This window comes from Scleropages formosus, chromosome 15 (genome assembly GCF_900964775.1).
Source record: "Scleropages formosus chromosome 15, fSclFor1.1, whole genome shotgun sequence".
NCBI lineage: Eukaryota > Metazoa > Chordata > Actinopteri > Osteoglossiformes > Osteoglossidae > Scleropages > Scleropages formosus.
Window position 1 is genome coordinate 27,146,567 of NC_041820.1, and position 13,992 is coordinate 27,160,558.

The 13,992-nt window shown below is 45.1% G+C and overlaps 1 protein-coding gene across 4 annotated transcripts in view; it reads left to right on the top strand.

Annotated features, from left to right (window-relative positions):
- Positions 1-730: 730 nt before the first annotated feature.
- The window catches only part of esrrb (estrogen-related receptor beta), a 61,908-nt gene continuing 48,646 nt past the window's right edge, over positions 731-13,992 (top strand). Inside the window, exon 1 of one of the 4 annotated variants that reach the window (XM_029258782.1) lies at positions 731-799. Coding sequence is in view for 1 of the 4 variants with exons in the window: in XM_029258781.1 (XP_029114614.1) it covers positions 5,552-5,601 (50 nt within the window). In the remaining 3 variants the exon portion in view is untranslated. Of the gene's footprint in view, positions 800-1,409; positions 1,461-1,779; positions 1,820-5,487; positions 5,602-13,992 lie in introns of those variants that run through there. The other 3 variants (XM_018746077.2, XM_029258783.1, XM_029258781.1) reach the window with 3 other exon arrangements.

A 13,992-nucleotide genomic window follows, 5' to 3' on the forward strand; every position in this document is an offset into this window, starting at 1 on the left:
GCAGTTTTTAAGAAACGCGGATGATATGCGCTGTAAATCGAAATAAGTGATTATTTAAGTTCGCACGGGACATTTTGCTAAATTAGATGCGACTACATGAAATTTTCTACGGTCATTTTTCGCTGCTGACGTTACACAGAAATGTGTACGTGTGTGTTGCACTGTGTGTGTATTGATCGTCGTGCTCTGGAATAAGAACAACTGTGCATGATAGGGCTGGCGTGCCTGTGTACACGGGGAGTGTCAGTGTGGTGTGTGTGTGTGTGTGTGTGTGTGTGTGTGTGTGTGGGGGGGGGGGTGTGTATTCACTCATCCGGACCCTACACAGTCCACCTGCTCCCTCGCACCCCCAGACACCTGTGACACACCTGCATCACCTGTCACCTGTCCGGCCTCTCCTACTTTATTGATGAGCTGCTGTGGAACCGAACGTGTACAAGGTTTGTCCGGCCCGCCGGCCGCCACACACACACAGACACGCACATACTTAGGCAGGGCGGCGGGGGGTCAGTCACTGTTACCCAAATTATTATGCCGGGACTGTGACCCCTCTGAGGCGAGGTGTGTGAAGGGGTCCGAGCGGTTGCAGTGGTGCAGTGTCTCATCAAGGGCCTGTGTGTGTGTGTGTGTGTGTGTGTGTGTGTGTGTGTGTGTGTGTGTTGGGGGGGGGGTGCAGTCCGAGGGGGAGTCGCGTAGGAGGGGTTGAGACGCGAGCTGTCACTCGCGCTATAACACGGGGACGCGCCTCTCGCGTGCAGTGGCACTCTGGGGACTCGCCATGAGCCACCTGTGTGAGAAGGTAGAGTAAGCCTCCAAGATCTCCACCTGCATGCGCACCTCCATGCGGCCCGGTGTGCGGCAGGCCTCCTCTCTCTCCGTCCGTCTGTCTGTCCGCACGCGCACGCGCCTTTCTACCACCTCTTCTCGCGCACCTCACCTAACTTAACGTCACCTCACCTCACCTCAGCTCACCTCCACGCAGCAGCAGCACAGGTGAACCGGAGCGCCGCACTCGTCTCGTCTCGTCTCGTCTCGTTTACTCAGCGCCTTTCATGGCACGTATTTCACAACGTCTTGAAGGCTTTTCTACTGCTTAGAAAAGTAATACTGATGATGATCCATCAGAACCCTGTATGCGTGTCCGTTGTAGAATAAACCAATACTGTAAATATGGTTTGAAAAAAATGAGTGATAATTAAAAGTTAGTTTTATTAATATTATTATTCTTTGCTGATTCATCACGTGTACTTAACTTAGGCGCGCGCAGCAGGGCAGCAGCGCAGCGGGGCCGCGCTCGCGCTCAGCGTTCCCGCGCTCTGTGGAGCGGAGAAGTGAACGAACCCGGGCCAGAGCACGTGCGTTTCGCGGCGCGGGGAACGTGCGGACAGCCGCCCCGTGGGCAGAAGTCGGACGGCGGTCAGCTGCCCGTTTCCCGCAGCAATACTTCTGACTTCACGGTGGTCAGTGTTGGCAGGCCGCGCAGAAACGCACGCGCACACACACACACACACACACACACACACACTCGCAGTCGCACAGTCCTGTGTCGTCGGCCAGTTTCCACGCGCGGGCCCCGCGCGCCACACACAGCACGCCGTCTCGCGCCGCCGCCGCGTCCCGCGCCACAGTCACTTCGCCCAAAAAGTCACTTGTCTCGTGACCGCATTTTTGCACAGTGAAGCGAACACACGTCTGACACTCGGTGAGGTTTACGCGACGGAACCGTGTTCTCATACGGTTACTTCTTCACCATTACTTCTAAATAATCTCCGTGAAGACGAATCATCTAGACTGAGTGACTGTAGCGAATATTTCTGAGGTAAATTTACCATGAGTAACTGAATTATTTATCCATCCACATTCCTGACGTTCCCTTCTTCCTAAATTTCCTGCTATATTATTGGTGAATATTTTATGTTGTTCAGATAATTATGAGTATTTCGCTTCAAAAGCAATTCTATCATCTTAGTTAGTAGCATTTTGTATTGTATGACTGCCGGGTGGTGCAGCAACTGCTCAGATCTACTCGCTTGTAGTACTCTGAATTTTCATACATAAATACCTGTATATTTATAAATAGGGGGATACAGTATTTCCAAACGTGTTTTTTTCGTATGAAACGTATCATCGGATTTTTGAGGCTGTGTGTATGCTGAGTGTGAGATACAGCCTGCTTGTGGACTGTACTGAGTGTGTGAGTGTTGGAGTTGACAGTGTTCACTGTTCTACTCAACATAGTGACACTTCCGTCTCTGATTGTGTGGAAACCGACAGCTCACTGTAGATATAGAAATACTAGAATGTGTCTCCTCGTTGGCTGCTTTGAGTGACCAACATCTGGCTTCCTGTGTGGTGTAGGACTGAAGTAAGACCTTTGTCTGGGAGCTGTGTGTGTGTGTGTGTGTGTGTGTGTGTGTGTGTGTGTGTGTGTACTGTACATCTGCATACTGTATTAAGCTGTTCTATGGAGATAAGGACACATAAAGGCCATCCACTAAGCCCTGTCTGTGTGGGAGGCACATGTACATTCTCCACACCAAGTCATGTGCCGGTAAAATTATTTCAAACTTTTTCCTACATGCATGTGGAAGAACATTTACATTTATTCATTCAGCTGACCCTTTTCTACAAAGTCACTTATAATGTTAAGATTACAGTTATAAGCATTTACACAGCTGGGTTTTTTTTTTTGACTAGAGCAATTTAGGGTAAGAACCTTACTTAAGGGTACTAGAGCCAGAGGTAGTGCTCAAACCTGCAACCTTTAGCTCTAAAGGCAGCAGCGCTAACCTCTATGCTACCACTTGTCCATTAAGAACTTAAGAAGAATATCAAGCTGTACTTTCAGTTGCGTACTTTCCTGCTTCTTCTTCTTAATAAGCATTCCAAAGAGGCTGCTCACTTTCTCTTAACCAAATCAAATGGATTAAAAATTAGGATGAATGACCTTTTAATCCTGTGTGCTGCAATTAAATTACAGTACATTCTAGAATGTGAGTTATCAATCACCCGTTTGATATGAGACAGGATGCTGTAAATCTAAAAATAATCTGATGCATTCTTGCAAGAGTTTAGCACACAAAATAGTTTAGCACAGTAATAATGCATTATTATTTGCAATATAAAGTTATGTTATTTGTGGTGCTGTTAAAATTTTTACCTTTGTAGTACAGCTGAGTGCAGAAAATTAAAATGAAATGCTTAATTAAAAAAAAAGAATAGGAGTCTCATATTGATTTTGTCTGGATATTCTTCTTCATTTTATTAGAATATTTTGTATGGTACTGGCTTGTTTCTTCTTTGAAAGCACATTAAAGGGTTTATGATTGATTTACACTTTAATAAAATTCAGTTCCTATTTGGTTCCATTAAAGCGACCAGGCCGGACTTCAATGACCGTGATACAGACTGACTTGAAAGGAGTTTTGCCATTTCACTTTTTATGTAAAATACCCTGTTAGTTGTATTAATTTATTTTATTTTCTTTTATTGTCTGTTGTTCGCCCAGCATCCCGAGGGTCACCAGGAGCTCAGAGACAGAGCTGTAGGGATCAATGAGGGTTGCGTGATGTTTTGGTATTGATCAGAGCCATGCCACGCGATACAATGTTCAGGACGCTGTGCTCCGGGCTCGATGTTATGGAGCAAACATGGACAGCTGATGGGTCCAGCTTGTCTTCTGCACGAGGGATGTGTTTGTAACACTGGGTTGAGCGGAGACCATATTGCAGGGAAGCTGCAGATTTAAATCTGCCTCTTGTTTGCAGTCATATTTTACCTGTTGTGTTTAGTTATGAGTGATTTTGCTGAATCAAAATTTATCATTTATCACTGCTGGACCAAAACTGTGAGCTTCTCTTTATTTACTACCCTCTCTGCATATCGTCTCTACTCTTTTCTTTCTGCAGCTTGATGTGGTAGTATGTGTTGCGGAAGCGTGGAGCTTTCCACTGACTCTGAAACGTTACCTGCATTTTTGGCATTCTTTGTGGACCCAGGTGTGTTCCGTTCTCCTTGAATACGGAATCCCGCTGGACGGGACCGAACGGGTTTTCTGCAGCCTCAGTGGCCCGGCGCACTCCCACAGCAATGCATTCACTTTCAAATGGGGCCCAATCATTCAGAAAATCTGAAGGGACCCTCATTTGGGTTATTTCACGTCTTTGTCTCCCATTAAAAATACTTCTCTTCATGTGTTCCCCCACCTTTTATCATAGGCAATGGTTTAGAAATTCCTTATTGTAATTACTTTCATATAAGTGCATAAAAATTTGTGCTGCTCATGTGCCAAATTTTTGAGCTATTTAACTTAAATTATACAAAAACTGGGTACCCACGTGACATTAAGACAGTATATTGTATGATTTGTGCAGTTTGTGCAGTTTGGCCAACAGATGAGCCAAATGTGAAATTAACTTTACTGCGAGCAGAGAGTTTTACCACCGCTGAGTCTTTATGGTTTCGTGTAGTTATAAATTCAGCATACGCTGTTTTGAATTTCATTGCACGGTGACGTTTGTCTATTTTGATCACCGTGGGCTACTTGGACGCTATGAGAAAAGAGACTTACACTTCGGAATTCCAAAAACGATCACTAATGTAAGTATAAACAAGCATTGTTATATTGCAGATCACATGGTATTTTAGCTGTACATTTTTTCCCTATGAAGCCTGGAAAATTTTATTTCCTATCTGTCTTAAGGCGTGCTGGGTTCTTGTGAATTTCGGATTGTTGACACCTTGTTTGTGTTAAAAAAAAATAGATGTATATACATATTTTGTAATATATAGAATTATATACATGTGTAATCATCTGCAATACAAAGGGGCCACCTGATTTTTGTAGTTAAACGTGTGTGTGTGTGTGTGTGTGTGTGTGTGTGTGTGTGTGAGAGAGAGAGAGAGAGAGAGAGAGAGAGAGAGAGAGAGAGAGATGTCCAAAGCTAGCAATAGAATCCTGCCTGGTTGTGATGTCCCCCCTCCCCAATCCCTCCAGCACCACACCCCCAGCCCCCACCTTCTGCCGGCCCACTCTGTCACTTTAAGTCCGGCCCCTCAGAGGCAGCCGACAGCAGCTGTTCCATATTCATCAAGCCCTTGAGTGTTAAAGAGCCCTATCCTGACCATGGAGAGAGTCATTCCTCGCACCGGCTCCATCAGTGGCTCACCATCGTAGCGCTCGTCTACTGCTGCCGCTACCTCCCTCCCTCCCCCTTCTCTCTCTCTCTCTCTCTCTCGCTCGCTCGCTCGCTCGCTCCCTTTACCTTCCTTTCTCCCCCTCTCTGCCCCCCTCCTGCCCTCTCTCTCTCCCTGTCTCACTCGCATCCACGCACGCATGCACACGCGCGCGCACACACCTCTTGCCAGCGCACACACGCAGACACACACACACCTGTGCGGTGCGGGGGGGCGCAGTGCTGAGCCGGAGGTGTCCTTTTCCGCTGCTGCCGCCTCCGACGGTGCTCTGCTCTGCTGGAGAGACACGGGTGTCCGTCGCTCTTCCTCTCACTCTGCCTCTTCTCCTGACTCGTGGAATGCTTAACCTGGACTGATGGACATTTCCGAACTTTGCATCCCAGACCCTCTCAGCTATCATAACCAGTAGGTGCAGTCTCTTTCTTTCCTCCCTTTCTGATGTGCCTTTCCTTTCAGTCGTTAACCTTCCCACTGCTCACCGCTGTACTTCTCCCGCTTCCCCACTTTGTCCTCTCTCTCTTCTGCTTTCTTTGAGCACTAGCTGCTGGAACCTCGGGTGCAGGAGTAGATGTAGGACTCGGGGGGTAACTTTTTCAGTGTTTCAGTCATGCTTTGCACGCATTCCGTCTGTCTGTCACACACCCCACCCCCTCCCTCTTTGGCTGTGTGGAGAGGTGTGCTGGTCCATACGAGACCCTCTCTGACCTGGGTCGAGCCCAGGGTGGCCAAGCGGGTAGTGCCGTGCACCAGGCCGAGGCAGCAAACCCTGTTTCGCTGGAGAAGCGCTGGAGCCCGCTCCTGCCGGCCCCCGCGAGTGTAGCGGCTGTTCGGCGACCCTGCTAACACACTCAGGGAGATTAGGCTCACCGAAAACAGGGGCTGCAGGAGGTGGATTACACAAAGGCAATGTTTGCACTTGGAAAGAGACAAATGAAGGCGGCGGAGCGCCCCGACGGCTGGGGACCCTCTGTTTGGGGACACAGCGGGGAGTGTGTGTAAACCTGCACTGGGGGCTATCACCCGGGCTCAGCACACCAGCTCAAAAAGTTCTGACCCACAAGTTGCGTAGAGCAGATTTGTATTATTAGCATTTTTGGTGTGAGGGAGCAGGTGAAGCTGGTGTGTTGTGCTGTGGCCAGAAAGACGAGTTTTTAATAATGGAACAAACTTAAAATCACCGCACAATTAGAATTAGCGCATCTCATATTTTGGATTACCGCTCATATGTATTGTATAATTAAGTCTGTTTAGTTTTAAATGAACCCTTTTCATATAGAATGATACATTTTGTAAATGTATTACTAGAAATTATGGCAAACTACACTGCATTAAAAAATAGGATCACTTAATTTATATGACAATGTACTATTACTATGTGTTTTCCAAAAGATAACTTTGGAAGTCCCTGTATATAGATAATATATAGTTTTAAAAGTAATTTCCTTTATGGTAGCTTTTGATATAAAACCTTTCATCCAATTTTAATTATTATTGAAACATTGGGATCCTTTCAGAACAGTGGATATGTCAAAATTCCATGTGTGGTTTAAATCACGGCATTTCTGTTCCAAAAACTAGGTCTTGCTTTATGAAAAGTGAGCTTTTCTTCTTAGAAATTTTAGCTGAGCTCATTTCTCACTGTCTGCAGACGATCATAGAAATGTTTGGACTAAAAGCATGCGTGACCGATGAGAAATTGTACAATTTGCCCAAGCCATTAAACACTGTACATTTTTTACCTTGTCCTTCCCAGGAAACAGAGTCATACAGTAAGTGCATGTAGTAAGGGAATGAGAGACTGCAGGAGCCATAGAAACTCTTAGGGGAACCGAAGTGCTCCATCCCAATTTCGAGAAAGCCCACTTGCCCCAGCCTTAACCCTTGCCTGGCCAGGGGGAAGCAATTTCATTTAAGTCATTAAGTACCGCGATGAGCGCACCCTAATCCTCTTTGTATTTAAACACTGATGAGGATTACAGCGCTTTCATACGGCTGCGTGCTGCTCTGCAGCGACACGCTCCTTCCCGGGCAGCTCCACAGCCCTTTGTCACTCAAGTCTCCTCACACCGCAAACCAAACCTTTTTATTTCTTTTCTGTTTTATGTTTTCTTCAGTAATGGTGTTGGTCACTCTCCAGCATTTATGCTAAATCGGTTGCCTTCTCATTTTATTGATATTTCCACATTGTAATTTTGTCCTAAATGTGCATACATTAAATGGAATTCCATTTTCTATCTTATATTCAGACGCCTGGAGGAGCGCGAAATATATATTTTTTATTTCACTTGCAGGAGCCACCAAAATGTTGCATTTGTCTTATTCAGTATTTTTTGATCATTACCTTTGGTTGGACAACTTTTCAGTTAAATTTTCAACTAGGTGTGGTGCATTCAAAGCGATGATTTGAAATAAATGGTAAAGCTGAAAATCTTAAATATTTTTGTATCAGGCATTTTAGTTAAATCTTCCAATACAGCCTACACCCTTTAGATGTTTAGAATTTTTAAAAGTATTAACTATAGCTTTCTTTTTTCTTCTGCAGCTGTTCAAAATACTGCTTAGTCTCATATTCTTTGAATTTGGATTCTGAAAGTACATATTTAACTAAAATCTGCTTCGATGAGAAATGCTGGATAGGCTGAAGATCAGTCACCATTACCGAATGTAAACTTGAAATTTAGTAGTGAACTGACTTGACTTTTTGAAATTTTTATCAAGCTAAAATTTCAGGGCTGGCAAATTGTTGTTATGCTGGAAAACTGGAATCAGGAATTAATGGCGTCTCTTAAATAAATGCCAGAGTTTAAAACCAAAATTATTGTCAGTGTGTGAATGTAATGTTTAATGGATAGAAGGCTGACTTTCAAGTATATAAAATTATATATATAACCCTTTAATACTTTTGAAAAAAATGCAGACATCTGTTTTATCGTGTATTTAATTATTTTGGATTAAATGTATTGGTAGTCATGTTTGATGGGATTAAAAAATGCAAAAAAAAAAGTATTGAGGCATTACATTTTAAAATCATGCAAATTTTGATATTCCAGTTAAACAAAATGGCTTAGCGATTGTACTTGCCTCCTGTCTGGAATTTTCAACTAATATTCAGTTTTTTTCTCCCAGAATTAAGGGTAAATAGAGGAATATTGAATTTTAATGTAAAAAATGTAATGTGAATTGCTGAAATTAGAATCTATGTGATATCAGTTTTTAGCTGTAAATGTGAGAACTGTAATTAATGTGCTTCTTTATTAATGTGTTTTTCTTCAAAATTCTAGAACAAAATATTTTTACAGTAATTTCTTGATTTCTGCTTGAACTTCAATGTATTAAATTTAAAATTTAGTGTTTACCAGCTAGAACGCTGAATTTTTAGGTTTTATTTTCTATTAAATTATATTTTAATTGTATCCTAATTGTATTAAAAATTAAACAGACTTGAAAAGCTTTTTGCATTTTGTATGATATATTTTCATTGAAAGTGTATATGCATTACATACCAAAATTTTTTATAAATTGCGTTTGGGTGTAACTGTACTGTCTGTGCACTGTCACTTAATGTCCACCTGCTTTTATACATTAGTGACTTTATTTGTGGAGTGTAAAAATGTAACTGGAAATTTGTAAGAATTTATATTTAATTTAAAAATGTCAAGTGAAATTCAGAATGTGCCACATCTCTTTTTTTTTCCAGGCAAATCATGTCACTGTGTGAGCTGCAAGTATCACCTGAAATGTAGAAATAGGGGAATTCAGGGAAGGTAGAGCAGGTTTCGGGCTACTCACACATTTTTCTCTCATCGTCTTACAGTTCTATATTCGGAATGTGTTTTGCAGCGTGCTGCTCTGTAATGGAAAGTGCGCTGTTGCTGTGGACAGTGTGGAGAGGGCTGTTAGTAGCGGGCAAGTCGTTCATTTCATTAACACGGTGCTGGCGTAAAATCGCTGCAGCGTGTATAGATTGACCCGGGGGTCTCGTGAGCAGGACCCTGTGTTTGAATGAAATGCTTGCACCAGATTCAATGACCGGTCCGTTCGAAACGCTACTGTTAAAACTTGCAGCTGTTTTCTACCTTATTTTGCTCTTAGAGGAATGCATGTATGCATAAAGGGTGTAAAAACGGGGCTTTTTGTCCCCATCCATTGATTACCATTTTGTCGTATTAGACAGCGATGTGCTATTGACTGAAGCAGTGTGGAGTAGGCAGCTCCTGTTTTTCCGTTGTTTGTTCCATTCCATTGCTTCCATTGCTTGTTCCCATTTCCTCTGGAGCAGTCGGCCGGTGGTGTTCCCGTCCCGGTGTCCGTGCTCCTGTGTACAGGGCGCCGCTGAGTACTGCCACAATGAGTTAATCCACACTGAGCAGCGTAAAAAAAAGGCAAATCGCCATAGCAAAGTGTAAAGGCAAACTTCCTTTTCTCCTTTTCAACACAAAAAAATCAGATTTCTTCTCAATTTATCGCTCATTTATACTTGTGTATTTTTTTGGGGATTTTTTTTTAAAAAGCAAAGCAGCGCCAATTTCATTAGTGTATCTTGCATTAAAAGCTTCTTGCCCTTTGGGCGAGTATTTCTGTGCTATTGGTGTAATCAGATTTTTGCCGTCCTTGCGGAGATGGTATCGCGGGCGGAGGCCGGCGCGGGGGGACCAGCGCAGCCCCCACACGGGTGCTATCCAGATGGGATCAGCTAACGCTAATTTGCTTTCAGAATACATTAGTCTAGGAGGGACTACCGGACACCGATCGGCGGCAGTGTCGCCAGCCCTGGCTTCGGCCTCATGCCCCCCCACCACCACCATCACCACCACATCCCCCGCCAGGCTGCTCCATGCTCTCCAGACGGGCCCGGCGGGCACCGGTGCCCTGCCAGTCCCCCGCATCTCCCCCATCTCAGGAGTTTAAATGGAGGCGTCGGAACGCCGGCCCCTCGACAGACACAATGTTTAAATTCAATTTGTCGCCTGGATCTAAATGCACGTCCTCGTCCCAACAGGGGCCCGTTGTCCAATTCATTAGGGCAATTACTCAGTCCGCTGGCTGCACTGGCGTCCCCTTATTTCTGGTAAGGCCTCGTATATGAGTGTCATTTCTTAACTGTAAGAAAAGCTTCCCAGACGCCCAGGACCGTGGGGATCCCGGGACCTGTGCAATTAGGGATGCTAATTGTATCCACTCCCCACTTCCCTACCCCCACTCTTGTACGCCTCCTGTGGCGGTTGCGCTTTTCTTTCCGGCGAGTTTGTAATGCCCGGCTGCCCACACCTGCTTCCTACGAGTGGGACTCTCCCTATTCTGGGAACAAGCACTCTGTGCCCCCCCCCCACACACACACACACACACACACCTCAGGGTGTGACTCCTGTTGCCCCGGCAGCTTGACCTAGGAGCAGGGCCCGGTCACGGTCCACCCCCGGTCACAGAGCCCCACACCTCCGGTGTGTCTGTGCAATTATCTCACTAATTATACTTTTCCATCCTTTGCTGTGGAAACATGAAGAAGGAAAACAGATGTGGCTTAACTGCTGCATCAGCACTGGAGGTGCGACCGAGGGACGGGCCGATGGTAGCCACACATCAGTGTGCGCTTGCAGGGTGAGGAGTCCCTCCTCCCTGATATACACCACACTGTTACTGTTCCACAGTGAAGCAGTAAAATGATTCAGTTGCTTGACTTAATGCAGGACAAAGATTTAAACAAAGAGTCAGTTTTGTGGTGTTTTTCAGACCCTTTTCTCACGCAGCAATGTCATTAATTTTACCAGTTGTCAGTTACTTGCATTGTTCTTTTGCTATTCTCTAATTATTTTTAATTTATTTTTGTATCAGAATTGCACAACATTAATTTATGATGCTCAGAAGAATATTTAACAAAACATGCTGCTGCTCATAAAGAACCAAAAATCCTTAGGTTTCTAGAACTATAGTGATATGTATATATCTTTCTGTAAAATTTCAGAATAACTTGCATTATTTGAACAAGTATATGTTTAAAATTGTTCTGAAACAGTTATAATTTCCTTTTCAGTAAGCGGTCAAGCAGTGTGGGTAAGGGAAGATATAAAAATTATTTTAAAATATTTTGTTGAATTTTTTTGTCATTTCCTTAAAAGATCTTTTAAAAACTTAGTTAAATCCAGCAATAGGTTTTCCTTAAGTACAGTGTGGTTTCTTTAATAACTCCTTTAGACACTGTATACTTGTTTGTGGAAATGTCTCCACAGCTTTGGTCTTGATGGTGTTCATTCAGAGATTCATACTTCGTGATATAGACATATTTTCATAGGCTGTCGGACTACATTGGTGTGGCTGAAACCGAAAAAGTCTGGCTGTTTCAGTGCTCCTCCCCTGAAAAATACATGTTTAGAGTTGCACGTTGATTTAGCAAGAAGCAAGAAGGTTAAAAATCATTCTTTACTTAATTAATCCACATTGAAAAAGCTGCTATATAAAAAAGAAGTGAAAGTGAAATTGTACAGCGGTGCCCGGCAAGGTGCAGTTTTGCCGGTCACAGTGTCCCCACATTGGGGTCCCCGGGTCTCAGCCATCGGCTCCTAAAGTTTGGCACCGTAGCGCTGCAGTACCATCCCGCCGCTGCCGGAACGTAACAATGGGTTTAAAAATAAGCTGCTTCATTAGCGCTGGAGGATATCGCGCCCTGTGCGGTGTTTGCGCCCTTGCAGGATCGGCGCGGTATCACTGACACGGCGCGTCAGCACTTCTCCTGTGCTCTGCTGCCGCAGAGGGGCTGTCTACGCTTACACACACAGTCACCCTTGGGCCATTTTTGGGGAAGCCAGCGATGGGCCACGGTTCGAGGGCCTCTCGTTTCTGTTACTTTTCCCCTGCTGCTTGACAGCGCCTTCCTCGGTGGGTTTCTTTGTGTGCATCTTAAAATGCATGTATCCAAGCGGCTATATTTTACTACTCCACTTTGCATCCAGCCTTTCGTCACAGGGCATCCCAATGTGAAGATGTGGCTGCACGTTTACAGAAATTGTGGTAATATCCTTCAAACGATTGGCATTGCTTGACCGAAAATGCAACTGTCCCGCTGACATTTCTCAGGACGGGCAGGGTAAGAGAAGTGTGTTTCTGCAATGGAGGGTGGTCATCCACTGCTGCGGTCCTGTCTCAGCAAACACACGGCGGAACACCGATGGGTTCCAACGACCTGCTGGGCAAGGTTTGTTCCCCAACAGAAATGCACATTTCACTGACGGATGAGGGAAACAGGTGGGGCCCCACGCTGGTGACAGGAGAGAGCGTTTCTGCACCCCCTCTGAGCAGTGGTGTAACCCAATGTTTATTAATGACGTCTACTGCGTTCGGTGTCCGCTCCTGGGGAGTATTCCGTGACCGTAATAGACGAGTTATAACGGAACTGTAATCCATTCACGCGCCTCTCCCATTTTACTCTGCAAACAGCAGTGCACTCTGCCGTAATTGAACCACGACTAATGTAAGGAATGTGGTTTTTAGCCTCTGTAATGGAACCATACAGTGTAATTTTGTGGGTGTTGGCCCAGGCCTGCTCGCATCTGAGGCCTGGCCTAATGGTGTCGGTGTTGTTATTTTAGGGCTTTGACATGCTGCATTCACGCCTGCCATGTGATCGCCGCAGCCTTTTTTAATGCAGTCGGTAATTAAATGTAATAGAGAGAAGGCAAAATGCAAAGTCCGCCAATTCACACAGTGGACAAAGGCGGCGTGCGCTGGCAGGACCGGGTGGCGTTTATCAGGCAATGTTATTGGTATTGACTGCCCAGTCGTTTGAAGGTTATGTTTCTGAGCAGTAATTGAAATGCAAAATAACATTAGGATCGATGGTTAGCCCTGTTTATTTATGAAATCAATATTGAAACTGTCCGTCACAATGCCAGCCCTGATTCCCCTTGACAGCTTAACCAAGTGCGCCGGGTACGAGCCTCCGATCGCCCCACCCCTCCCTTCTTCCTTGTCCTCCTTCTTTTTTTTGTTTCAAAGCATTGTTTGTTTTTCTTGCTCACGCCTGGTGAAGCTGCTGTTGACATTGCTGGGTGCCATTTGATTAGGAGGGATGGCGCCTTCTTCATATCTTAAGGCATCTGTGGTTGGGGAGGGTGGCGGGGGGTGTCGGCCACGAGCGAACAGTTGTGTATTCGGGCGAGGGTGACATTGGACGCGCAGGTGTTCGCCACAAAAAAGTGCTTCAGTCGCAGGAATAATATGATAAAAATGCATTCAAGCTGTCGGAAAAGGTGTTTAGTAATTTGGATTCGGTGTCCCCGGCCAAAGCCGAGTGCCGTGCAGTGCCACATTGACCTTGGGCTTCAGCCTTTATTAATACTCTCCTTGGGAGGGAGTCACACAAACAGGCAAATCCTGACAAATTACATCTTCCTCCCTTCCTCCCCGTGTGAGAGTTTGCCGTACAGGACCAATGTAGCTGTGCAGTTTTGGTTTATGATGATTTTTTAAATTGTTATTTCCTATTGCCCGCATGGCCCGCTGTGTGGCGGGTCTGGGGTTCTAGTCCTGCTTGGGGTGCCTTGTGGCGGACTGGCGTCCCATCCTGGGCGTGTCCCTTCCTCCTCCAGCCTTGCGCCCTGTGTTGCCGGGTTAGGCTGCGGCTCGCCGCGACCCTGCTCAGGACAAGCAGTTGTAGACATTGTGTGTGTGTGTTTGTGTGTTGCTCGCAACTAGATTAGCGAAATCACTCCATTTTTGTTTTGTTTTGACTTGGTCTGAGTTTCTAATTGGAAAATGAAAATAAATGTCAAAAATAGGAACAGCTTTTTCGCTCAAGGAACA